At 45.1% G+C, this 26015-nt stretch overlaps 1 protein-coding gene across 1 annotated transcript in view; it reads left to right on the top strand.

Annotated features, from left to right (window-relative positions):
* MOGAT3 (monoacylglycerol O-acyltransferase 3) overlaps nt 1-26015 on the top strand; it is a 132854-nt gene that overhangs the window by 19542 nt on the left and 87297 nt on the right. The window contains exon 2 of the mRNA XM_069217429.1: nt 24334-24430. Coding sequence (XP_069073530.1) covers nt 24358-24430 — 73 coding nt within the window. The 5' untranslated portion in view covers nt 24334-24357. The remainder of the gene's footprint in view (nt 1-24333; nt 24431-26015) is intronic.

A 26015-nucleotide genomic window follows, 5' to 3' on the forward strand; every position in this document is an offset into this window, starting at 1 on the left:
TGGAATAATATGCCACGGGTCTGTTTATTCCTCCATGCAACAGTGTAAAAACAGATAGAGCACAGCCATCGTGTTCATGATAAAACAGTGAGAAATGTTTTGTGTAGTCAGGCATTTCCAGAGCTAGAGCTCTGCACAAACTCTCCCTCAGCTAAGCTCAGGTGTTGTCTTTTTACGTTCATCTAACTTCTGCTCTAAGTCTTCTGCTGGCTTCTTTTGGTTTTAGGTCTAACATTTCCATCACCCTCCTGTGTTATTTCTGGGTATAATTTTACTCCATGTAACCTGTCTGCTCTCCAAATGTTTTGCTCCTCATCCCATCAAGCTTCTGCCAATGTCTTTCTGCCTTTCTTATTCTCTCAAATTTCTTTTTTTTTTTTAAACGTTTGAATTGTTTTATTACGAATATAGGATGATACATAGTATATAGAAGTAAACTTTCAAAGCATTTTCTTTTTACAATAGGTGATTCCATAATAGGTATATAAACTTATACAATCTAACAGATATTCCTGGCTAGATAGTTGAAGGATTATGAATACACTTTTAAGAGAGAACAGGTAGAAGAGAAAGAAAAACAAGGAGAAAAGTTGATCTAGGAGTAAGGGAGAGATAGAGATGTCTTGTGAAGTAAGAGGTAGGGGAAGAAGGTTGGGGGGAGGGTTGTTAGGTGGAGAAATGGATAAATGAATAAGGGGGGGGGGGGTAGCATGGCCCCTGGAGCTAGACTGGCAGGACCAGAGTGTGAGTTGTTCCATAGTTCCCCATCCAATGTGAGTTGCCGCATGGAAGTGGACAGTATAGCACATGGACCTAATTTGTTGTGATATGAAGCAAAGTAAAGGTAGAGGTTCCAACATCTGTGGGAAGATAACACCAAGAGAGGAGTGAACAAAAAATTGTCCATAGGGGGATGTTAGTTGTAATGAGGCCATTTAAAGAATGGATTCTTCTTATACATGTTGATGTTGATTTCTAAAACACTAGTTGCATAAGAGGGTAAGGGACAGTGTCTGATTGCTTAGTCCAAGGTCCAGAGCGTTTTTCAAGGCGGGGGATCTAGAGGAGAGGAAGGGGGAGAAAGGATGAATGGGGCGAGGGGGAGAACAGGAGGGGGGAAGAAAGGAAAATGAAAGGTTCTGAGAGGGCGGTTGATGCTCATCGGCCGTTGATCATTGACCATCCGCCAGCTGCTTCATGGTCTTGTCAGAAATGGGCACCAGACTTCCGCGAATAGCGCCGCTTGATCCTGCAGGTTATAAATCACTCGCTCATGGGTGGCAGTTTGGTACATGGCAATCATCCATTCTGTCGGTGTAGGGGCAATACTGGACCTCCATTGCCGGAGTATGCATATTTTGGCCATGGCAATTGCCGTATGAAGTAACCTTTTATGGGCTCGTGATAGGGAAGGGTATGGGCGTGTATCGTGTAAGAGGATAAATGATGGCGGAGTCGGATTTGGTATCTGTATGAAGTCCATCAGGGTATGGCGTACCGCAACCCATAGGGGCTGTATCGTCGGGCAATGACATAGGATGTGAAGTAAGTCACAATGGGATTCTATGCATCTCCAACATTTCGCGTGTGGCATCAAGCCTGCCCTGAGAAGTTTAACGGGGTCCAGTACCATTCTTGAAGAACTTTAAATAGACAAAATTTCAGGCGGGCTTCGCGTACTCCCCTGTCAAGGGCTTCTAGTATGTCTGACCATTCTTCATCCGTATAGGTAATCTCAAGTCTGTCCTGCCATTTTAAGCGCAGCCGTTCAAGAAGAGGTTGCGAATAGAGATGGTTTGTTAACTCTGCATATAGACCAGCCATAACACCTCTGTGTTGGCCCCATTTCTGGAGATAGGTGACAATGGGTGAAGTTTTAAGCGTCCACGGGGGGGTTCCCAATATTCTATTCATACAATGTTTAAGCTGTATGTATCGCCACTCTTGATTATTGTGGATACCGAACTCTTCCTGGAGAGAGGCGAAGGTTCGAAAGCTATTTCCATCTACGATGTGAGATATATTAGGGGTACCTGCCTCGAGCCATTGAGGCCACCTGAGAAGATTTCCCCCTATTTTTATGCTTTTATTCCCTGCTATAGGAGCCTGGGTGTGTAGGGAGGGGTGTACTCCCAACAAGCAGTGGGCTCTGTGCCATGCTGTGTTTGTGGCCTTGAGAATGGGGTTAGATAAGGGGGGGTGGTCAGCGTATATCCCTCCCATCTCTGTATACTGTCCTCCTAGGAGTTTCTCTGTGGCTACCCATTACGGTGGGTCTGGTATATCTGGGAGTGTGTATACTAACTGTGATAGTTGTAAGGCTAATGAGTATTGTTCTACCGAGGGTAGGCCTAAGCCTCCATAGGATCGCCGTGCCAGGATTGTTGCAGGTTTCAACCTTGGGCGTAAGGAGCCCGAGACGAAGGTCCTTATGGATGCATCAATCAAGCGGAGCAAGGAGAGGGGTACCAGTAGGGGGAGCATGCCTAATACATATGTAAAGCGTGGTAAGGTAACTATCCTGACCGCCTGTGCCCTGCCCCACATGGACAGGCCTAATAGTGACCACTTGGCAAAGTCCTGTTTCATTTTAGATATAAGGGGGTCTAGGTTGTCCCTGACTATGTGTCCCAGGCCTCGGTTAATAAACATTCCTAGGTATTTAAGACGGGTCGGGGTCCATTTAAATGGGAGACCATGTATTGCGGCTCTTGTCGTTATGCAGGATAGTGGTAGTGCTTTGCTTTTGTCCCAGTTTACCCGATATCCGGATAGGGATGCGAAGTCCTCTATGGTAGAGAGCAGTGCTGGTAGGGAAGTTTCTAGGTCGGACAGAGTTAACAAAATGTCGTCTGCATAGAGATAAATTTTGGATAAGCCTCCGGTTATATGAATACCTTTTATCTGTTGGGAGTTCCGTATGGTAGCTGCCAGGGGTTCCATGGCCAATAGGAATAGGAGCGGTAACAGGGGGCAGCCCTGGTGTGTGCCTCTTCCAATAGGGAATGGATCTGACAAAAAGCCCCCACAGTTAACCTGTGCCGTGGGATGGTCATACAATAGACGTACTTTGGAAATAAATTGTTCTCCAAGGCCAAAGTGCTAAATAGATAGGACCATTCGATGCGGTCTAATGCTTTATCTGCATCTAGGGATAGGGCTAGGGCTTCTTCGGGTAGTTGTAGAGGTTCCAGCAGTGTATGGCAGAGAGTACGCATATGATTTCTGGAGGTACGGCCCGGTTCGAACCCCACTTGGGTATTGTGAATCAGAGATGGTATCACTTTGCGTAGGTGTGCTGCTAGGACACTGGCTAGGAGTTTAACATCTCCGTTCAGGAGGGAGATAGGACGATAGCTGCCACAGAGAAGGGGGTCCCTCCCTGGCTTAGGTAGGACCACAATTGTGGCCTTGTTGGACAAAGCGCCCAGGGAGCCTTCCTGACATGCTTCCGTCAGTGCTTCATGTACTGCAGTGATTGCCTCTTCCCCGGTCCATCTAAAAAATTCTGCAGGGAATTCGTCCTCTCCTGGGGATGTATGGTAAGGGAGGCTTGTTATAACTTGCGTAATCTCTTCCCTGCATATATCGCAGTCTAGGAGGGCTCTACCTACCTCCGACAAACGAGGTAGGTTAGCTGCGTTAAGGAATGCCTCCGTCTGTGCCTGATCAGTCGTAGTTTCAGGGGTATAAAGGTGTCGTTAGTACATGGCAAATTCGTTCACAATGTCTTGCGAACGAGTCAGCACTGCTCCTGAGGAAGATGTTCTGGCCAGAATGGCAGAAGCAGCCTCTCTTTGCCGGAGCTGAGCCGCTAGGAGACGTCCTGCTTTTTTTCCTTGTTCGTAATGGCGGTCTCGTAATTTTTGCAGTGCATATTCCGCCTGTGATGTATAGAGTTCATTGTGTGCCATTCGGCCTGTTCTAAGGAGCAGCGCAGTCTAGGGGATGGTTGGGCGGTGTATTGTTTAGTGAGATTCTGAATTGTGGTCTCTAAGGTGGTTTGGCGGGCTATTCTGTCCTTATTGGCTACTGCCGCGTCTCGCATCATATTCCCTCTCAGGGTCGCCTTTGCCGCTGCCCATAGAACCCTATTGGAGGTCACAGTACCTGTATTCTCGGCCATGTATGTGGATACCTGGGTTCTTAATTGCTCCTTCCCTTGGGGGGAGCGGTATCTGCGTACAGCGAGGTGCCATGGTTTTCGTCCGGGGTGGGGATAAGCCTACCTGGATCAGGATTAGTATTGGAGAGTGGTCTGAGAGGCCACTGTCTAGGATGCAGGTGTCTAGCATGTGAGGGATTACAGTGTGTGAAACCAAAAAATAGTCCAGGCGCGATTGGGTGCCATGGACAGCAGATAGAAAAGTATATTCCTTATCTTCCGGGTGTTGTATTCTCCAGCAATCAACTAGGCCAACATCCGTAGTTAGGTCCGTCAGGAGTGCCCTATCGTGATTGTTGCTACATCAATGGGGCCTGTCCTATCCATTATGACGTCTTGGGCGAGATTCCAGTCTCCCCCAATTATATATCGAGTAGTTCCGATTTCTGTCAGGAGGCGATTTAGTTGTAGGAGGAATGGGCGTTTTGAGCCTGTTGGTGCGTAGACGAAGTCCACGCATAGGAAGGTATTTCCTAGTTTTAGTTTGGCAAATATATATCTTCCTTCCGCATCGTTACATGTTTTAATGATTGTGATCGGAAGGGATTCACACGTTAGCATTGCCACTCCGCATTTGCGGGGCGTGCTGCTTCCAGGCGCTTGGTTCACTGGGCAGCAGCTGAAAGCAACCTTCCCCACCCAATCCCGTTTAAGTTTACTAGATTCCAGAATGTCAAGGTGGACCTCCTGGATCAGGGCGATATCAGTTTTTTTGGATTGAAGATAGGACAATATATTTTTCTGCTTAACATAACTCGTCATGCCATGTACATTCCAGGAGAGGATCCGTAATGGTTGTGTCGCTTCGGAGACGTTCCTCGTCATTCTGGATGATTGTGTAGAATCACACTTGTTCCGGAGTTAGCGCTGGCGGGTGGGGGGGGGGGAAAGGGGGAGCTACCTCAGCCGTTAGAGTGGGAGTTATGTTTATTATGGTGCAGTGGTTTATGGGAGGAGGGGTGCAGCTGGCGGAGGCTGGGGGTGCTCTCTAGAAGAGGGAAAGAGAGGGTGGCAGGAACAAAGGGAGAGAAAGTGGAGTAGATGGAGGGAGTGCCGAGAGGACAAAGGAGAAAAGGAAAGAAAAGAGAAGGAAGGGAAAGAAAAGAAAAGAAAAGTAATAAAAAGAGGGAGGGGGATGTAAAGATCGATGTATATATTAAAATTAAGAGAGTAACGAGAGAGGGTACTGGAAGGGGAAATAAGGAAGAGAGGGATGCGGAAGCTAGGAGTCTGACCTCCTTAGTTAGATCTGTAAACGGCGGGTCCGGTTCCTCGCGGAACTCACGTGCTGTCGGGGTGGTCCTTTGCGGGGGAGGTGAGGGGGGGGCAACAGGCATCCGGCTGTCGATATGACGATGACAAGGAGAGGTGGAGAGTTCTTGGTTGTGTATAGAAACAGGCCTATTCGGCGGCGGATGATGACAATTGTGGTGTTTATATAACTAAAGTGTTTACCGTATTGAGATAGGTGGGTAGTTGGTAGTCGTCGTGCCTGGATGATACTGTTGTAAGGTATTATTGATCGTGCGGGAGAATTGGTAAGAAAAGAGGGGGAAGAGGTTGATGCAGAGTGATGCGTGATGCTTAATGTATGATGTTGCAGGGGATGGGGAGTGTGTTGTGGGATCATAAGGTTGTATTGTAAAGTAAGGACGGAGTAAATGGAAAGAAGAGGATAGACAAGCGGGGGGTAAAGGGGGAGGGAGGTTGTAGACGGGACAATATAGTTCTAGTACAGGCGGAGGTACATAGAGGTGTAGATATAGTACATCCTGAATACTTGTTTTCAACTATAACCTTGCTTTATCACATACTACAACATTTCTGTAACCTATTATTTCTATTAACATAATATGTCCTAATGCCTTATCACACTGTTATATTATTAACTGTTAAACTAGGTGTCCAGCTATTTATCGCAGAGTAGGTAATGAGTGCTGCTGAGCCCTAGGCTATGCGAGGGCAATATGTGTCTCACACCACTGCAGACACCTTGTTATGTATTATTACATCATAATACTATAAGGTGGAATGTATTCGGATATTGTCAGTTTACTAGTTTGGCATATAATACCATCATGATTGTCCTGTCTTGTATGGGGATTACGGGTGTCGGCGATAGTTAGTCTGGGGACAGGTGCGTGCGTTCGAGGGGTGTAATTGACAGTTTATGTTGTGATATCGTAGTGTGGGATACCATATTATATTATGTTATATTGTATTATATTATTTTATTATATTAGTGGGGGTACTGGTGTACATTGGGTCACGTTTTGTTGTGTGCCCCAGGGTTTAGGTTAATTTATCTTTGTTTGACCTGATCTTGGCCCCTTGGGTAGATATGGGGGTTAATTAGTTTTGATATCAGTGTTAATCTTATGTGTTGTATGTTGAGGCAGGTTTGGGTTGGACTGTGTTGCTTGCTGCTATGGGGTATTCTATAGTACAGTGGGAGCGTGTCAGTTTCTATAATAGTTATTTGATACCCCTTGTGCAGTATTGTAGGGCCAGGTCTGGACTCTTATGTGGCTTACGGGGGAGAGGTGAAATCTAGCCCATGCATTGGTGTGTGTACTCTGTCGTACACTAAGAACAAATTACAATTTACTTGATAATTTCATATTATAAGGCCTTATATCGGATTATGAAGAACATGGGCTTTTTAATCGTCTGGCTTTAACAACAGCACCAACGATCTTAGACAGTTATAGGAAAGATACACATATATGATCTGAATAGGTACTCATCCGTCCTCGGGGGCAGGAGCTGCTGTTTTTCGATTTTCAAGCAATTGTCTCTCATATACACATCGCGTCGCCTTCTCAAGAAGATGGAGTCGTTGGTTTTAAAGGGGAGCAGGATTTGTCTCTTTCTAATAGTTGAGTGTGGGTTGCTACGGCGTGTAAGACCTGACCCCTGTCATCATGTGATCTTGCTAGCCTCTCTATGTCTCTGCCTCTTTGACTGGCTTCAGTGTCATATAGGGCCGTATTCGTCTTCTCCTTTCCTGAGGGGAAGGTTCCGGTACCTTTGTTGTCTCCTGTGATTTCGTGCGGGCGGTTTGTGCTAGTGGAGTCCATAGGTGGAGATTGGAAGGAATCAAGGAAAAGTCTCAGTTTTTCAGGGTTGTAAAAGTCCTTGGATCCCCCGTTTTTGGTAACCCACATTCTTGCAGGGTAAAAAAGGCCATATTTAATCTCCATCTGGCAGAGCCAGGGTCGTAGGGCTAGAAAGGCCTTTCTGCGTTCATCGGTCTCCTTGGAATAGTCAGCAGTTATTCGGATGTCATACTGATCTACTCGGAACGGACCATGATTGCGCGCCGCTTGAAGTATTTGACGGTTTTGGTAATGCTGTAGCAGGCATGCGATGATTGGTCGGGGCCTTGAAGAGTTGTCGCAGTGTTTTGGGCCTACTCTATGTGCCCGTTGGAATTCTAGCGGTGGGTCAAAGTCCAATGAGGTCAGTTTTGAGAGGGTGGAGCTCAAAAAGGCCTGTATATCCGTGCCTTCTTCGTTTTCCGGAATCCCAAGTAGGCAAATGATATCTCTCTGACTTCTGTCCTCCATGTCCGTTAGTTTACTCTTAAGGTAGAGGAGGACTTGGTCTCGGTCCTGAGACGTGGTAGCCTGCGCTTCTAATGATCCCATGCGTTGTTCCAGTCCCGTCACTCTAGATTGGAAGTCTGCGATGTCAGATCGCATGGATTTGGTCTGCAGTGTTAGTGAAGTTAGAGAGGCGTCCATTCCCTCTATGTGGCGACTGACAGTGGTGATCTCCTGTAGTATCCGGTCCATAGTTGTGGAGTGGTCTTTATATGTCCATAGTTGACATCGTGGTAGGCTCAGTTGGAGGTGGTGATGTGTGAGGGCCTGTCGTTGTAGGGGTTAGGCGTTTGTGATGTAGCTCTTCTGAAAATAAAAGCTGTCATGCAGGTTTGCTGGCGAGTTTATGGTTCGGTTTGCTACCGGGCATCGCCTCAACGGTCCGCAGAGGCTGTCCACTTAAAGCCCGGGTTTCCTTCCTCAAGGTCCGATAGAGGTATGAGTTTTCTGTGCCATTAAGTTCTCGTTTCTATTCCGTCTCTCCTTTTTTTTTTTTTTCCCCTTTGTTTCTGTTGCCACCTATTTATTGTTCCCCACTTTCCTTTTCCCCCTTTATTTATATCCACCTAGCGTCTATTGCGGGTTGTGGTGATCTGTCATTGTCTTCGGGCCAGGGGAGAGATTATAGCAATAAGAATTCCGCTGCAGTGGAGTTGGTGCAAAGCCTGCCGTAATCCAGAGTGTTAAGAGGCTGTGTCCGCTATTCGCCGTGCATGGTTCTCCTGTGATTGGGGTTGATTGCGGGGAGCTTTAGAGGGGGAGAGATGGGCGTCCTTTCTCCAAGTCTCTTGCCAGCTGTCTAACCTGGTTGGGGGTATGTATGACTGTACTCTCCGCCTGTCGTCGCCGGTATCCCCCTGGTGCGTGTGGGTTGCGGTGGAGGCGTTGGCTCCAGCTCTTGGATCTAAGTGACCTGGATGGAAGGAGAGGGGTAAGTGATGATGAGGCCCTCCTCGGTATTCTAGCTGGGATCACTTGCCCCTTACGTAGCTTTCTTTTCCATATATCTCTTCGTGTCTCCTTGCCTTGTCTTTCTTTTGTTGTTATTCCGTCTTAACGTTGGGTATTTTCTTTTATTTTATTTTTTTGGGTACCCTCCCGTTGTCCTCTGGTTCCCTCTTATTTTTCTCTTTTCCTCCTGTTCTTTCTTTTCTCTTTTTACCCCCTTTTTTTTTCTTTCTAATTTATGGTTTCATTTTCGTACCCCTTCCTTCCTCGTCTCTCTCTGACATGTCCTGTGGGGAGAGGGGTATAGGATGTTTGTCCCTCTCTGGATGCGGTGAGTTTACTCGTCCTTCTTCTTCTCTTCCTTGCCCTCCTGTCCCTCCGCTCCTCCAGCTCTTTCCGTTCACCTACTGCCCTCTCCACCCCCAGTCCTTCTCCCTCTCTGCTCCCCGTCTCTTCTCCTTTCTTCCCCTCCGTTCCTCTCCGTTCCTCTCCTCCTTCCTCCTCCCTTGTTTCTCCCCCTTCTCCTTCTGCTTTGCTGGTATTGTCTGCTTTGTGGGGGGGAGGAGGGGGAGTTGGGCTTAGTATCCCAATGGGTTGTCAGTAGGGTGGCACAGTGTCTCTCAGCGTTGGGAAGGAGGGGTGGGGGTGGGGGAGGGAGCCGTACCTCCACTGCCAATGTTTTTTTTCTTTGCTGGAGAGGCTTCTCTGTCGTAGATTCAAGAGGCGCCACCCCGCCTCTCTAATGAAACCTCCGCCCTCGCTTCAGTCATCGGAGGGCACCCGGCGTTTTGATGAGTCACCCCGCTGGGGGCTGGGAGTCCGAAGGCAGAGTAGAAACAGGCCTTCACCGTTCTCACAGCTCTCCAGGCCTCCCCGCGGCTGCTGCAAGCGCGCCGGCCACGGCCTTCAGGTGACGCGACTCCGCCCCCCCGGGCAGGCCCGACCTTGCCCTCAAACTCGCCTCTACAGGGTCCCCGGGCGCAGTTCAGAGGCACGACAGTTGTGGAAGTAATTGGCACTGGATTCAGTGGATTCTCCGGCCGTCTCTGTGCCCCCGTCACCCCCCCGGAATTGCCGCGGCGCGGAGCTCACACTCTAGGCGGCCATCTTGTTTCGTGGCCCGGCATCGCTCCCATTCTCTCAAATTTCTGAGCCTCTTTCTGTCTTGCAGCAAATTCCCAAATAGCAAGTGCTTCAAATTGAGGAGGTCTAGGAAGGGGTTTTGATTCATACAACACTCCTTAAATTTTCTAAAACCCTTAGATTGAAAGTTCTGTAACTGGGAAAAGCTAAGGCACCTTCCTTCTCCATGATTTTGCACCACTGTCTTATCCATAGACATGCTGAAACTCTTCTCTCTTCCATCTCCTCCAATGCTGGTGTGCCCTCAGGTGGAGTAGGTTCATCCTCTCTAACTGGAATAAAAACATCTCCTCTTAGCGCACCCCTTAAACCTTTGAAAAGCTTCATTTTGCACAAATTTAATTCCCAAACATGAATTCTATGAATCCGGGCAATACTGTTAAATCCCACAATCCTTTTTGCAAGCTGTCCCCAACCTATAGCAGCGCACTCTTGGCCATCAATCTGTGTGTGGCTCTTCTCACTAACCAACCAATCCCAGCATGGACCAAATGACATCACACTCACTACACTCTGCAGGTGTGACTTCACAGCCATTTCAAACACAACTAACGCATACACCATAAATGCAATTATTGTGAGCACAAAAACTAAACCTGTCTGCTCACTACGGGTAGGACTCAAATGTTTTGAAAGCTGTACAGCTACACTTGTGACTGTGGCTTTTGCACAAACTCTAGTCAAATTTGAACAGCAGATCTGACTCTGATTGATATGAATCATCCAAGTGCACTCATAAATCACCTAATATCAATGAACAACTCACACCCACTCAAGGAATCTACTTGTTTTGTCGATGGTGCCCAATCTACCAACACCTCACTGCAGACAATAAATTAACCATGTGTCTCCATACACATGAGCGGTACTCCGGAGTCTTAGGCCACACAGAACCCATAAACAGCAGCAACCACAATTTTCAGCACAAAGCACAACATTCACTTTGAGTACGACGACCCCCCTAACATCTCACACTTCACTGCAGTTTAGCAAATGGATTGCAAGTATAAACCCTTCTCAAAACACATACCGTACACTTGTAACACAACACTGGAACTTCATCCACCCCTACACTTCACCATGAACAGCACACTATGTGGCAAAATCTAATTCCCCTCCTCATGAGGCCTCCACTCTGCTACCAAAGCTGCTGGAGTGTGATTTCCTCTTGCCAATTTGGATTCTGAAACTGTGCTTGAGTGAGACACAATGACTTATCCCACCCAAACTAGAGGTCCATGGGATCTTTGGACTCAGAGAAGAGTGTGGTAATCAGATACATTCAACATAAACCAATAACATGAGAAATATAAACAATTTAAACACCATGACCAATTTGGCAATGGAACAAGACTCCAAACTGAATCAAGTTTCAAAGCTTTATTGCAACCACAGAGCCAATGTAATGTAAATTAATAACAATCAATTGTCAGACAGGGTCATCCCTACTCCTGTTACAAATTTGAAATTGCATGTGTGGGAATGACGGGCCTACACACGCAGACAAGACAAAAAGAAGAGAAGCAAAAATATTTTGGAAAATCATCTAACTAGGGTAACTCACTATAAACGTACACTGGTGAAAATCATCTAAGCTGAAAAGTAAACAAAAAGTATCACATTGCAGATTATATCCTCTCCTCATGGGACAGCAGACAGGAAGGATTTGTCAGTACAGAGTGCTAACAGCTTCACAGCACCAGTAGACAACAGCATACAACGCAGTTCAGAACATGAGCGCCACACAGAGCAAGACAACAGTTCAGAATTGGTTGGGCATATTATGACTGAACAGTATAAGCAATGGGACACTTAGAATGGGTGAACATGAGAGGCATAAGGGAAAATAGCTTTGAGGATGGTTGTAATGACTCTGAGAGTGTCACAAAGCGGGCTCTAACTAAAGTTCAAAAAGTCTCTCCCTAGCAAGAAAAGTCCATGGAGTTCTGATTGGTCCACCGTGTGGACTCATCCTACGCAGTTGATCAATATCCAATTAAAAGTATAGATGCCCGTCAGGTTTGCAACTGTTCTGGATTTTCTCAGGGAAGGTGTGAAGTCATCTCGATGAGTTCATACAGTTCCTTTGGTAAATGACAATTTGTATAATGTTTGAATCACTATGATTTTTTTCCCATGGGTCACAAGGTGATTCCAACAGTTCTCAAGTGAATTCAATAATACGTGTTGTCAGTCCGTTAGCTAGAACAAATATCGCTACATTCAAGGATAATAAAACGAAGGTCTCTCTCCTCAATACAATAACACATTCTCTAACACACAAGTAAAATAGAAAATAATTCAGGTCAAAAGAAATATGATGAATTAGCACTTCTCACTACTGCTGTGAAAATTAATCATTAGGCCTAGTCTAGCTAAGAAAGCATACATAATTCTAATTTCTAAACACTTATGCTAATGCATACCATTTAATGAACACGTGCAAAACAAAATAAATTAATTGCAATACTTATTAGTGCATATACATCAATTTAAGTACTGTTAGATCATGTTTGTTTACTACTTACAATATACTTTTTCTGTCTACTGTATTTCAAAAAGTAGTATTTTAATTGGAATTCATGTCATTTGTTTACTAAATATAAATACACAACATCTGCCATGGGAATACGCGATGCCCAAACAAGTGGATGGCACGATGTCCACCATATCTCAAACGTGCAAATTTATTTTTACATTTCATGTGAATGTTCTCTGCTAGGCTTTCAAATGAAGATTTAAAAATCACCATGTGCTGAATTCTATGCCACTAATGTATTAGTACAATTTGATATTTATCACTATGTAGTATCCAAAAGAGAGCCAAAGCTTTCAACTGATGCTACTGGCAAGTACAGAGATTTGTGGATTTGAAATAGTAAGAAACATGAAATCCAGAAAGAGAAATGTGTTATCGCAAACATTTCCAACCATAATCCCATAATTTAATTTCTTCATTATTTGTCAATAGAATAGCCAAAGATTCATTATCAAACTCAAAAACAAAAGGCGATAATGTACAACCGTGCTTTACATCTTATTCCTCTAAGAAGTAGTTTTACAGTATCCCTTTAATGACCACCTTAATTACAGAAACAAACATGCCTACAAAGCTAATGCTTAATAATGATTGAAATAAGAAGGTCATATTATCAAACTTATTTTCAGCATCTAATCAGATTACCTTTCTTGGGAAGTTCTCTCTTCTAGCTGAATGGATTACATTTAACAACACTCTTGTGTTAGTTATCTAAATCTCCTCTCTTCCAAATAGAAAAACACTGCTCTGTGTTAATCAGACCTTTTACAATTCACCCGAACCCCAAGGCCTAATCTTTAGGAAATATTTGGAGGTTTGAATGAATCATTGAAATTGGACTACTTCGGTCACCTTTTTTTCAAAAATTATTTTGTAGCCGATTTCTTTATTCAGTTGTCAAAAGTAAGTTTAGAAAATCTTAACTGAAAACCAGCAAGATAAAACTACCTGACCAAAGCATTTATGTAACACTCTAGTAACCCGACTGCATTTCTCTGTCTAGTGCCTCCGCACCATTGTTACATACCGTGGGCAATGGATGCTGTCAAAAAACATCCTAACATCAGTTAAGTCCTAAATCTCCCGACATGAATATTATGGTAAAACTCACAGAATCAATTCCTTTTTTATCCAATCTTTAGTGACAGTACAACCTTCATTATATTTTTTGTGTTCCTGACAGTTTTAATAGTTTGACATTACAAAAGAAGGATGCTTTTTGTACACTTGTTATATGGTAACATAGAGTCGTCACTTTGGAGTACACTATTGTGTTAAGGTTTTAGTTGATTTAATTCTCTGAGGAGAAAGGGATCCATCATCAACCTTAATACCAAAAATATTACCTACCATGTTCCTCTTTCTCAGACTGTAGACCAGTAGCCTTGAACATTTGTCCTCTGAATTCAGTGTATCAGACCCAACCTTAACAAAGGCAACTCTGCTTTGAATGTTTTCAACTAGTTTACCTCATACTTCCACTGAAGTTCTGAATTTCTCAACAAAGTGTTTTTCAATGTTTTTTATCTTGTGCTTAAGAACTTCTGACTAATTTTCTTTTCTTTTAGAAGTGTGTGATAATCTTTCCCTTGATCAATGATTTAAGATCTAACCATACACTCTCTGAGATAGGGAACAACCTGAAAGAGGGACGGCAGCAGGCACAGCTTGCATGCTCAGCTGCTAGTTCACTCATTGGCTCTCCTTGCCCCCTGCACTGAAGGGTCGTTTCTGGGTGAACAGCAGCATTCATCGATGTGTGGCGGAGCAGCATCTGAGTGCGTGATGTGCGGAAGTGGAAAGGAGCACGTCACCCAACGGTGGATGTGAAGGATCCAACATGCCGGTGGCTGAGGAAAATGAAAAGCATGGAATACTTGGTCCGATTCCAGACATTAGGCGTAGTGCAGGAGAATCTGTATAGTACAATCGGTATGCAGTTCCTACAGAGGGAGAGAAATAAATAAAGGAAAAAAAGAATCTAGGCTGGGGGAACTAGGGCAACAGATAGAGGGGATCTGATTGCTCAGAAGCAATAGCACTCACACACCCAGCTAGGTGTCATGCTTCATCTTCGGGCACCTCTTCTTTGGGCTGGTGCTGCAATGCAAACTGGGCCACTCGATGGGGCTCTTTGCCAGAGGTCTTTCAAGAAGATGCTGATGTAAAGAGTAGGGTGGAGGTGCTCTAGCTGTAGATTGGTGTCATGTGAATTGCAGATAAAAATAGCTAAGAGATACCCAATTAAATTTAATGGGTGGGTTCTCTTGTTATGGTTAAAAAGCAGTAAGAGGCTGAATGTGGCAGTAATGATCCCATACAGCTCAAACAATCATATGTGCAAAGGTCGACATGTTTCTTGCCTCAAGTGTCATCATCAATCAGGGCAATTGTTCAGGACCAAAAAACGAAAACTTAATCTAGTAGTGATGGGGAGAGGAGGTATAGCACTAGCAAACAGTACCCCAATCACACAAATCCAAAGCCTCACAGTAAAATGTACCCGGGGATGTCTAAAACCTGACCCATGTTTGATAGGCTTCTGACCCCTTAGGTGATGGCAGAGACCATGCTAGCTGTGGAACAAAAGGTTTCCAGCGCGCTGATTCAGCAGCAACCTACACCCTTCTCTGCCACTGTGGCGGTCCCCTACAATTTACTTTGAGCATTTGTATCTGGTTAATTAGGATTCCCTTTATTATAGTTTGGGTAAATTTGTGTTTCCTGGTCAATTTATAAAAATGCTTAGAAATGTATACCAAGGTGCTGAGGCCAAAATTGTTATGAATTCAAAGGTAAAGGTCTCTGTGAAAATAAATAGAGGTATTTGACAGGGGTGCCCTTGTGCCCCATTCATTTCACCCTTTTTATAGAACTTCTAGCAGAGGAGATTTGTTGCACAGGGTCAATCTACTCACCAATCGATGGGATATCAAAAATAAAACTATTTGCAGTTGATATAATTCTATATCTTAAGGTCGACAGGGCTAATATCCTGGGTGTATTCAATCTAAACCAAGATTTCACTAACATAGGTGGGTACAAGGTTAATCAAGGTAAAATGAAGTTGCTTTTATTTAACGCATCTTCAACCAAGCTCCCAGTATCTGTCCAGCATCTGGATAGCTCCCACCGCCCAATCCACTATTTAGGACTCTTGTTACTAATAGATACTCTCAATTATTTCAATTGAATTAAGTCACATCGCTCCGGAAAGTTCAGGGTTTGTTGGAAAGGTGGGCTCTTCTTCCGTTGACGCTGAATGGCAGGATAGTGCTTATTAAAATATTTCTATTACCGCTATTTTTATTTCTTTTTTTAATAAACCCATTAAAATGAATAGCTGATATTTTAAGGAGTTAGAATATCTCATTAGAAGCTTTGTATAGAACAGGAAAACTCCTAGGGTTAAATAGTCAATTCTCCAGTTGGACAAAACCAATGGTGCTTTAGCTCTTCCCCATTTTCAAATTTACTATCAAGTGACATTGCTTGACACCATGGCATGACTTGTTAAAAGGATTAGAGTATTGGATGTATTTTTTTTTAGGAATACAAGGTAAGAATCAGCAATTGACTTACCAGCCTACATAAAATCTGTGAAGCTTTCAAAGAAGAGTAGGTATAAAGTACTACTGGAGTTGGCAAATAGAATCAGTGCTCTGCTCCGATCACGGCAGATCCCAGACTGTCATAGTTTTATCCTGCTGGAGGATTGCACGTTTCTTGGCCTGAATCTATCTGGGAAAACGTTAGGATTGTGGACATCTAAAGGTTTTAGAGGGGTAGGAGATATTTTTATAATCCATAACCAGATTAAATGGCTAGAACTCATTCTGCGCCATGCGACAGGATGCCATCGGTTTGTCTTTAGTTTTATTCAGCTTACCAGTTCTTTAACAGCTAATTATCACAAGATGAGTGAAGGCTTAAACAATTGTTCGCACCTTTGTTAAGAACAAGGTGACAGGAATTGGTAATTGATACAGAGTTTTTCGAAAAACACTTAGATCAAGATTTAACTACCATGTATTTGGAAAACATATATGAGAAAACTAATTGCAGGATATTATAGGGAGATTTGGAGCTCATTCCAGAGTTGGCATATTAAAGTATACAAAATGTGATGGATGGAAAGCCTGACTTCATCTCAGGCACTGGTAATTATTTGGGGCCGCATCCAATAGGTTGGAATGTGGCCCAAGCGTTTGCCAGTGGCAGAGGTTTATTCAAGCATTCTATCCATCACTTTGTTGTTTATGCATTTGCTCCCTAAGTGCACCAGGTATGGCCAGACATGGATCCCAGACTTACTGTGTCACTGGAACAGGGATGTAGAATTCATATAGCCCAATGCCCAAGACATTGTTTTGGGTTGAGGACAACACGTTTTTATGTTTATGTTGTTCTTGGGACAAGTAGACCCAACCCCTTTGGCTGCCAGTTTGCAGAAGCACATTATGGATCAGGGAAGGGCATTTTCTCCAGTTAAGGTAATGTTTGTGTCCATATGGTACTACTGTTTGAACTTGTATTTATGGTTCATTAGTGCAAAGCCTTTACTATTAGGATGACCACTCTAAGAAAATGTTGTAAGCTCGGACTGCACTACTGACAGTGCTCCCACTATAAAAATGTGTACAAACATTTGCAAGGTTGAATAATATGAGGCTATGTGTAATGCTCCCAGGATGCTCTCTGATAAAATGCAAATATTTGCACAAGCTTGAAAGCAAGAGTGCTGATTCTTTGCTTTCAATATAAAATATTCACAAAAATGCAACTAGGAAGAAAACGTTTTGCTAAACTACTGTGAAATTTTAGGTGCCATTTCTTTGAAGCACCATTTAGTAAAATGTGTTGATGCATGCTAGCTTTTCCAAAAAATGAATTCATAATGGAAACATCAATGTAACCATTTTCAGCAAGATTATGGTAAACATGAAAATAAACAAGCATTGGCAAAGCCAATAGATCTAACATTGATGGTCAGCCTTTTGGTTTGGTCAATAACTATCTTGTTTTGACACGGCTTTTGTAAACAAACCTTTATTGCTGTGGAACCACCATAACAAACATTGGCAAAAAGCTCAAATATTTTTTGTCCTCAAAAAACACACATTGCCACAGTATTTCCTGGAATGAACAGAACTACTTTGTACCAGTATGCTCCTGGTGAAATAGCAGAATCCTGTCACTTACAGTGAAGCCAGCTGATAAATTGAGACAGAGAATTTTAATAAAAACAAATGGTCTTGTATAACCGATGCACCACTTTTCTTGTGTTGCCCCTTCCCCACTTAACAACACCATGGTTGCGCCGTATTTACAATATAACGTCAACATTTTTCACTCTATTGTGGTGCTTTGCTGCAGTAGCATCAAAAATGTTGATGCTACTGCAGCAAATCACAGGGAGGCCCACTGATTAAAATGGGTGCGTAATTTTAATGCCTGCTTTGAGGAGGCATTAAAAATTACTGAAAAAATAGCACAGTAATATGTCGTAAATTTCACTGCACCATTTTTCGGGCCTCCCTGCGTCGGAACACCCCCGTGCTTACATTATGCCTGGCACAGGCATAATGTGGTGCAAGGGTTTACAAAGTGGCACAATACAAGCATTGCGCCACTTTGTAAATACAACGCAGGAGAAAGGCCTCCTTAACGCCGCTTTAGCATTAAAAAAAAATATGCTATGGTGGCACAAGGTGGTGCTAGGGGCTTGTAAATATGCCCAAAGATTATTTGTAGGTCCAGGGTTTTTCTGAAGGATAAAATAAGTGTTTTGTATGGAGTAGGGGGGCATGTTATGATCACATGTCAAGTAAAAGTTTCATTTTAGTGGCACAATGGTTTTTCTTGCACTTCCCTTCACAGGAGGTTGCTGGAATAAACTGATGCACTGTATTATTATGTACATGAATAGGGGGGAGTGTATGTTGTTATGAAGGAAGTTTTTATTCCATCTTATTGCCCCATTTCGGTGGCATCAGGACTTTAGACTCTTTTTTTAGGGTCGAGCCTGTGTTGCATGCGCTTGCGCATGCGTATCGCAGCGAGACGCTTTAGTTATTAGAAAAGGGCTCGGAGCTCTATCGACGTCACATCAGTGTGTTTGATTGGTTCGTGGGCTTGACTAGTAAAATCTGCTTGCTTTCATTAGTGGAAGGCATGCACACGTCATGCCTTTTCTGGTGGTTAGCCCTCCTCGAGCGCAGCGTCCAAGTGCAGAAAACATGCGAGGCTCGCTGTTTTCTGTCGGATCGTGGACTACTTTTTCTCTATTTTCCTAGCGCGATTTCGCTTGGCAGAAGTCGAGCGCTAACACAGTTAATTTCACTTTTTTACGTACATAAAAGGACTTTTGCCGATAGATGAAAAGTCGGGTTAGGAGTTTACAACGCGATCAGCTCTAACATGAGCAAATGCGAGACCCGTTGCATTGCAAATGCTTGTTTCTTTTTGTAAACAGTTTCTATTGAGGTTCTGTGGTGTTTGACATCGGCAAATACAGCATATTAAGAAAGAAAGCTATCAACATCCGCAGTCTCCTTACAATATTTGTAGAAAAAGTACAGGGAGTCGTAGGAATAAATAATATAACGATAACAGTTTCTTGCTTGTACTTTGTATATGAACAGAAGAGAAGCATGTTGGCTCGTTTTAAACTGTGAGTGAAGAGTCACTGAGATGCCTGCATCCACTTAGTGGGTCGCCGTAACTTGATTTACCCTGAGTATACTGTATGGAATAGGAGGAACCCAGTAGGGAGTGATAAATGAAGCCTCCGTCAACTAGCGGGGAAGGCTAGAGACTGGGGGAGAATTTTGGTTTGGGAGCGATAACCAGGGAGAGAGACAAGTGACCTCACTAGGGTGGTGTAGAGAAGGATTAAGGGGGATGTGGGCAAGGGGGCACCGAGGGTGGGCGGCGAGTAAGAGAGCGGGCACCAGGTTGTGCTTGGTTTGACATGTTCCGATACCTGTAGGTGGGAGGCAGGAGGGAAAGGGCGATCAGGTGTGGGATTGGTTTCATACACTTGGAGTTAGAGTCTTGGACCACTACATGCCATCAGTGACACCACGGGATACGTTGGTTATATAGGGGTTAGGGAGGTGGGGGAGGATCCTCCTTAGTCTGTTACTTGAACTGTATAAACTTAGTGTCCCAGGCTGCAGCAATGGGGCATCTGCATATTTTCCGGGCTTCCTCCCAGTGTAGTGTGGAGCATTCCGTTTCACCCCAACAGAGTAACACCCTGTGCCACTGGGAAAGGACCCAAGGTTGTTGGGCTCTCGAGTGCATGTTTAGGAGGTGCGTAGCCAACCGAAAGCAAGGTTGGCAACGTGCCCTGACCATGTGAATGCTTCTTCCTAGGGAAAATGCCTAGGGCCGTAGCCTTCCAGGAGTTTAATGTTGTAAGTTCTGTAGCAGTGGTCAATTAAGTGTGTATGGGGTGCCAGAAGCTTTCTATGCTCGAGCATGACTAAAGCATGCGTTAGAGATCAGCCACATGGGCATGGGATCTGGGGCAGGTGCAATTTAGCCGGGAAGGTGTGAGATATTCCTTCTGGAGGATCATGTATTGGATGTTTTTAAAACAAGCATTCCTGGAGATGGTCTGGGGGGACTCTAGAGCTTTTGGAAGATGTGGTGTCATGGAGAGGTTTACCCGTAGGCCTGCTGCTTTCTCAAAGTCCTGAAAGGTCGCTGAGATCGAGGCCATGTCAGCTGATTCGTCTCAGACATACAGCAGCACATCATCTCCGTAGAGCGACAAGGAGTGTGTGATCACATCTAGCATAATACCCCATTGCTGACCCTCCTGGAGGATGTGATGGGCCAAAGGCTCCATGGCGAAAGCGAACAAGATAAGGGACAGGAGGCATCCTTGGTGTGTTCTGCAGCCGATGGGGAAGAGGGTGAGATCAGATGGCCTACACACACCTGGGGTGACAAGTTTGGGTATAATAACTTTGTGTATGCAAGCAGATGCTGGTCGAGGTCTGCTGCCCATAGGCGGCGGCCAAAGAGAAAGTCCTAGGTTAAAAAGAATCAAAGGCCTTTTTGTGGTCTAGTATGAGACATGCCTCCTGGGGGAAACATAGCTAGGCCTGATTTATGAAATGAAAGAGTCGCCTGATGTTATTGAACGTGTTGCGATTTGGCACAAATACATTCTGATCTGGATGAACTAGAGCAGGTAGCACTTGCAGGTACCGGTCCGCAAGGACCTTGCTGAGTATCTTATAATTTGCACCCATTATGGCTATGGGCTGATAAGAAGAGAAAATGAGTGGGGTTCCTGTCCAGTTTCAGCAGGGGTACGAGAAGAGGCTCCTGGAGGAAGGTAGGAAAAGCACCAGTGGTGAGTGCCTCATTGTATACTTCAACTCATCTAGGGATGAGTTGAGGGAAGCTAAAAATTGGTCGTAGTATTATATTGGAAGCCCGTCTAACCTCAGGGTCTTTTTACGGGCCAAAGCCATGTATCATTTTTTTACCTCGGCCACTGTGATCAGCTTGTCGAATTCCTTGTGTTCTAGAGCATTGATGGAGGGTAAGGGAAGGAGGGCTAAGAAGCATCTGATAGCATCAGGTGATGAATCGGGGGCGCCCTGTACAACTCAGCGTAATAGGAGCTAAAGACCTGCAGTATTGGCTGATTTTGACAGCAAGATTGGGCCTGTGTCTAGAACGAATTCCGTGATTAGGGGTGTGTGCATCTCCTGACAGGCTAACTATGCCAGCTGGCGGCCCAGTTTGTCCCCCGTAGCGTGAAGTCAGGTTGTGTATTCTGCGAAATTGTGACAATTGAGGCGCTCTACCAGGGTAGCCTGATGCTTCTTGGCATCTGTCAGGGTGCGGCATGTGGTATAATCTGGGAGGTGCGATTGTCTAGCGCGGTCACTACCTCGTCAGCGCCCTGAAGGGCCCTGGTCGGTTCCCTTCGGACCCTTCCTTTGTTTTGTCTGCAGAGGCCCCTGGTGACCACCTTAAAGGAGTCCCACTTGATGGTGTGGGTAGTAGCTGTAGTATGATTTTCTTCAAAGTATTGAACAACGTTGATTAGCTAGAAATCGCAGAACACCGGGTTGTCTAGCAAATCTTTGGACAGCTTCCATGTGGGTTCATGAGGATGTGGTGTGCCCCATTCAATATCCACTATGCATGTAGCCCTGCTAGTCTGAGTGTGGAGGGAACATATAAAGTGATCAAGCCGGACATAAAGATTGTGAGGGACCAAGTAGTGAGAATATAGGTGCAGGCGTGGGTTGTAGGTTCTTCATGCATTGAGGAGGGGCCACTGTTGGACCCATTTGGAGAACTACTGGGAATAATGGCAGGCTGGGGTGTGAAGGAGTGGTGGGCGGGAGTGGTGAAGAGAGAGGTCCAGTACAATATTGTAGTCCCCTTCTAGTTTCCAAGGGATGCCAACCTGTTGGGCTAGGATTCCAGATAACGTAGTCCAGAAAGCTGTATGCCCCGTATTTGAGGCGTATATACAGCTGGGGTCCCCATACAACTGGCCCTCCACAAAGATGTATCATCCATCTTTGTGACATAAACGCAGAGTGTGTCATGCTATAGACTGCACCTCTCCATCGCCTGCCTAGCGCTGGAGTTCACTAACGGTGAGGTGAGTCTCCTATAGGTAACTAATGTGTACCTGCTGTCATTTGATGTAATCGTACACAGGTCTGGTAGCCATTTGGTGATGTCAGATGTTTATGGGGGAGGTAAGATATTAGATGGGTGCGGGAGCTGTTGGATGGGTGAGGGGCTTGGCGCGTCCTACCATTTTCTCCCACAGTCACATCACACTGTGCCGGTTGCACACCGATATAGGTGCCTCTGTGGCCCCCGCAGAGGTCTTGTGGCTGGACTGTGCTCGTGACTGCCCCTGAGGTTTGTGCTTGTATGGATCAGCTGTGTCTCAGAAGAGTCCTAAACGGCTCACATGCTGACTGCATGCCTATATGGGCCTTCTCCTGGGGCGGGAAGCTGAATCCTCTCCTCGGCAGTGTGCAGTTGGGACCGCAGAGGAGGCCAATACACAGGTTGTGGGAACAGTGCAGGGTGGCAGCAGCAGCCCACACACCCTCGCACTTGTCGGGGTAGGCGTCCCCTTGGTGCACGTCAGCCATATCTTGTGCCAGGCCTCAATGTGGTTGGGTTCTCCGATCTCACTTGTAAGGAGCTTGTAGGTGAGAATTGGCCCCTCTGAAGGTGATCGCATACCCTGCGGAGGCTCAAGCAGATTGTTTGGTGTTCCTCTCCTGGGTGATTGTACCCTGCGTAGTGTGCTGGTGCTCAGGTGCAGGCCACAGGAAACCCCTCGACCGTGGGAAATGGGGGGAAAGGTTTGGGCCACACCCTGTCTGTGCCCTCACCGTGTGGGCTCTGCCATGCCCATCAGGGTCTTGTTGAAGCCACTGTGTGGGCTGGGCAGCACCTCTTCCTGCATTCTGATCGTATGCCAGTTTCCCTCTCCGTTAGTGTGGCGTGCAGGGTGGCAGGCCTCATAGGTTCATCGCTTGACCTCATTGGAGATGGCTCGTCCACACTCGCCGATGAAATAGGCCTGGGCAGTTTGCAGAGTTTCACTATGTGGTACTCCGCGAAGTGGCCAAAACTCTGCCAAACTACACAGAGTTCTGCAAGCAGTGGAGTGCATTTGGTCAGGCCATTTGCACTGAGTTTTAGCGCCGCATGTTTGCAAACGGCTCCCCGCGCAGTGCAAGAGGGCATTGATTCTTTTCTGCTGCTCGAGTAAATTTTTTTCACAAGTGCCAGCTTCCTCAATGAGAACAGAAAGTTTCTCAGCGCGAGCAGTCACATTGAGAAAATTGCCCCGAGAGGTGGTCTTGAGTAAGATTCAAGTAACTCAGCGCTGGCAAGAGAGGAAAAAACTCTGCTACGCTGCAGGAGTTTTGCGGAACTCTGTGCTCTAAGTGGAGCACGGAGTGGGAAAAACTACGCAACCTCTGAGTGGAGCGGAGTTCACCACCCACCCCTACGGCGCACCCGATGTGCTGCGGATTTCTCCGCTGCCCCCCTCACCCACAATGGTGTTCCCAACACCCCCCAGCTACCGACAGTCCAGCAGTGCCGCATGTAGTGTCAGGATTGTGATGGATTGCCCCGTCTGCTTAGCTCTGCTCTGCTAGCAGACATCCGCCATCTTCAGTGGTTAGGGCACGCCCTCCCCATCAGCACTTTAAACTCTTTATGGGTGTATATGATTGTACTGTATCGTTATGCACTTCATTTATTTTGCAAGTACTGTATTTCTATGCACTTTATATATTTCGCGAAATCATGTACAGTATCTTTGATGCACTTTTGTCATCCAGGTATCAGTGCTTTGGAGCAACTGTTTAAAAAATCTCTGTATATTCCAAGTACTGTATTTTATGCACGCTATACATCTTCATGACTAAGTACTGCACTTTCGATGCAATTTAGCTATTCGGGTATCAGTGCTTAGAAGCAATTACTTATTTTGCATTTATGCACTTCAAGATAGTACGCAGCTGCATGTTCATTAATTAGGAAATGTATTAGTCTCCTAAAAGACAGTAATGGTATCGAAGTAGCAGGGTTTGAAAATTCCACAAACTGTACAAGTAGCTGCCACATTTGCTTAGCTTTGTTTGTTAGTGCGTGATTTGGCGCTCCTTTCTGGTAATTATTAACTATGTATTTCCTTTGATATCAGTTCAATAAAACAAAAACACCTCTCTGAGATAGGGACACTATTCTACTATAGAATACAATCTCTCCAATATTCTCCCCTAGTGCCTCAATTAGGGCTTGTTTTTTCAGGAGAGATTTATCAATGGTCCCTATGCCTAAAGACCATCAGTTATTGCCATCCTGTTCATATTTCTGATGTTGTGCTTGACCCTGTGGTTTCTTTACACCAGGCTTTCCTCCAGGTCAGGACAAAGATGAACGAGGCAATGAAGAAGCACCTGGAGTCCCTCTGCCTCTTCCAGTGGGTGCTGACCTTTCTCTTTATGGGTAAGTGCCAGGCTCTCTTGCACGTCTTCATTAAAGCGCGAGCCCCAAAGAGATCCCCAAGCAGTGATTGCTCTGTTTGTATAGGAGAGGTGATGCCCAGAGACTTTCAAGCAATCCTTAGTACGACCGATCGTTTGGGTTTTGTATGTATCAAAAAGTGTTTATCAGGCTTCAGAGTTTCACAGAGAAGAGGTACCACATGGACATTAACAGTGCAAACTTCCCTTGTGCACACAACAGGCACGTCATGAGGAGCAGCAGTGCAAGACTCTGTCCAACCCTTTCCGCGCGCACAGACACAAAAAACACATACGTGGTGCCACACAGGCAGTGCCAGTGTCTCTCAAGCAGAGCAGTCAGAGGTGGTGTAAGACGCCTTCCTAGAGCCAAAACAGGGACGGCTGAGGCAGCAGCAATGCAAAGGCAGGCGGTGCCTCTCAGCAGACTGGAACCATGCATCATTCCAGCAGCCCTTGTGGAGGCCAGGGGCATGGGAGGTTGTAGGACCATGACGGGGTATGTAGGCAGGGGCCATGGAGGTCAGCACAAGCCCTATGCTGGAGAAAGCTAAGGGTGGGGCACAGGCCTTAGCTGGGGCACTGGGTGCTTGGGAGTAGTGATGGAGGAGGCACAGAGAAGAGGAGTTAATGATCTTAAGATGCTGTATGGTCCAAGTGATCCCTTGTTGCAGACTGTTGATGCTGAAGCTACCATAGAGATGTCATAAGTGTTTACACATAAGTTAGGTATTATCCGGGTCTTCAGGCTGTCTCAGGCCCACCTGTCTCAGGGCCAGATGCTGGTATCTCTATGGTCACGTCAGTAAAGTTCATCCACTGATGGAAGGGAGGGACATGCGTGCACTTACTCACTGTGGCACCACTTCCAGTGAAGAGCTTCAAAAGCCACTCCCACGGCAAAGGCTCCACCAGGCAAGCTAAGGTCAGCACACATTCTCTCGACAAATAAATATGCTTTTATCTATCCGATTGACTGTGCCACGAGCTCCAGCCTTGCTTTTCATAAATACAGAAGAAAAGGAGACATCTGTTAAATTACTTATTTTCATCATAACCTGCGATGTAACAACTCCCGACAGTTTTAAAATGTAATGATAATAATACAATTTGCAAACAAAATTCTAAACATATACATTTTTGTCCACAAAATTATCATAACAATTACACATTTGTATTCAAATAATAGAAGTAGATTTTCTCATCCTTTAATTGTAGGAGTTTATGAGCATATTTACCCATAACATGAAGGGTGATAACAAGTAGAACGTTACTATGTAAATGATTGCACCAAGTGATTTATTCTACTCTATCTCTACTAATGCTTCATAGCATTACTAAACATCACTTTAACTTTTTACCATGCATTTAATTACAGGACACGATTTCTGTGATGACTGTAACCTGCATTAGGTTGCAGAAAAGAGTGCTCTGTAAAATAACCAATATTTGAGGACTTTCAAAACAGAGATGAGGGAGAGTGTGTTTGTTTTTCTCAGTGTGTGTGTGAGTGCAAAAATCTCTGGTGAAATCCGACAGACACCTCACCATACCCAACTAAACGCACC

The sequence above is a fragment of the Pleurodeles waltl genome, chromosome 12 (genome assembly GCF_031143425.1).
Source record: "Pleurodeles waltl isolate 20211129_DDA chromosome 12, aPleWal1.hap1.20221129, whole genome shotgun sequence".
In the NCBI taxonomy this organism is placed as follows: Eukaryota; Metazoa; Chordata; class Amphibia; order Caudata; family Salamandridae; genus Pleurodeles; species Pleurodeles waltl.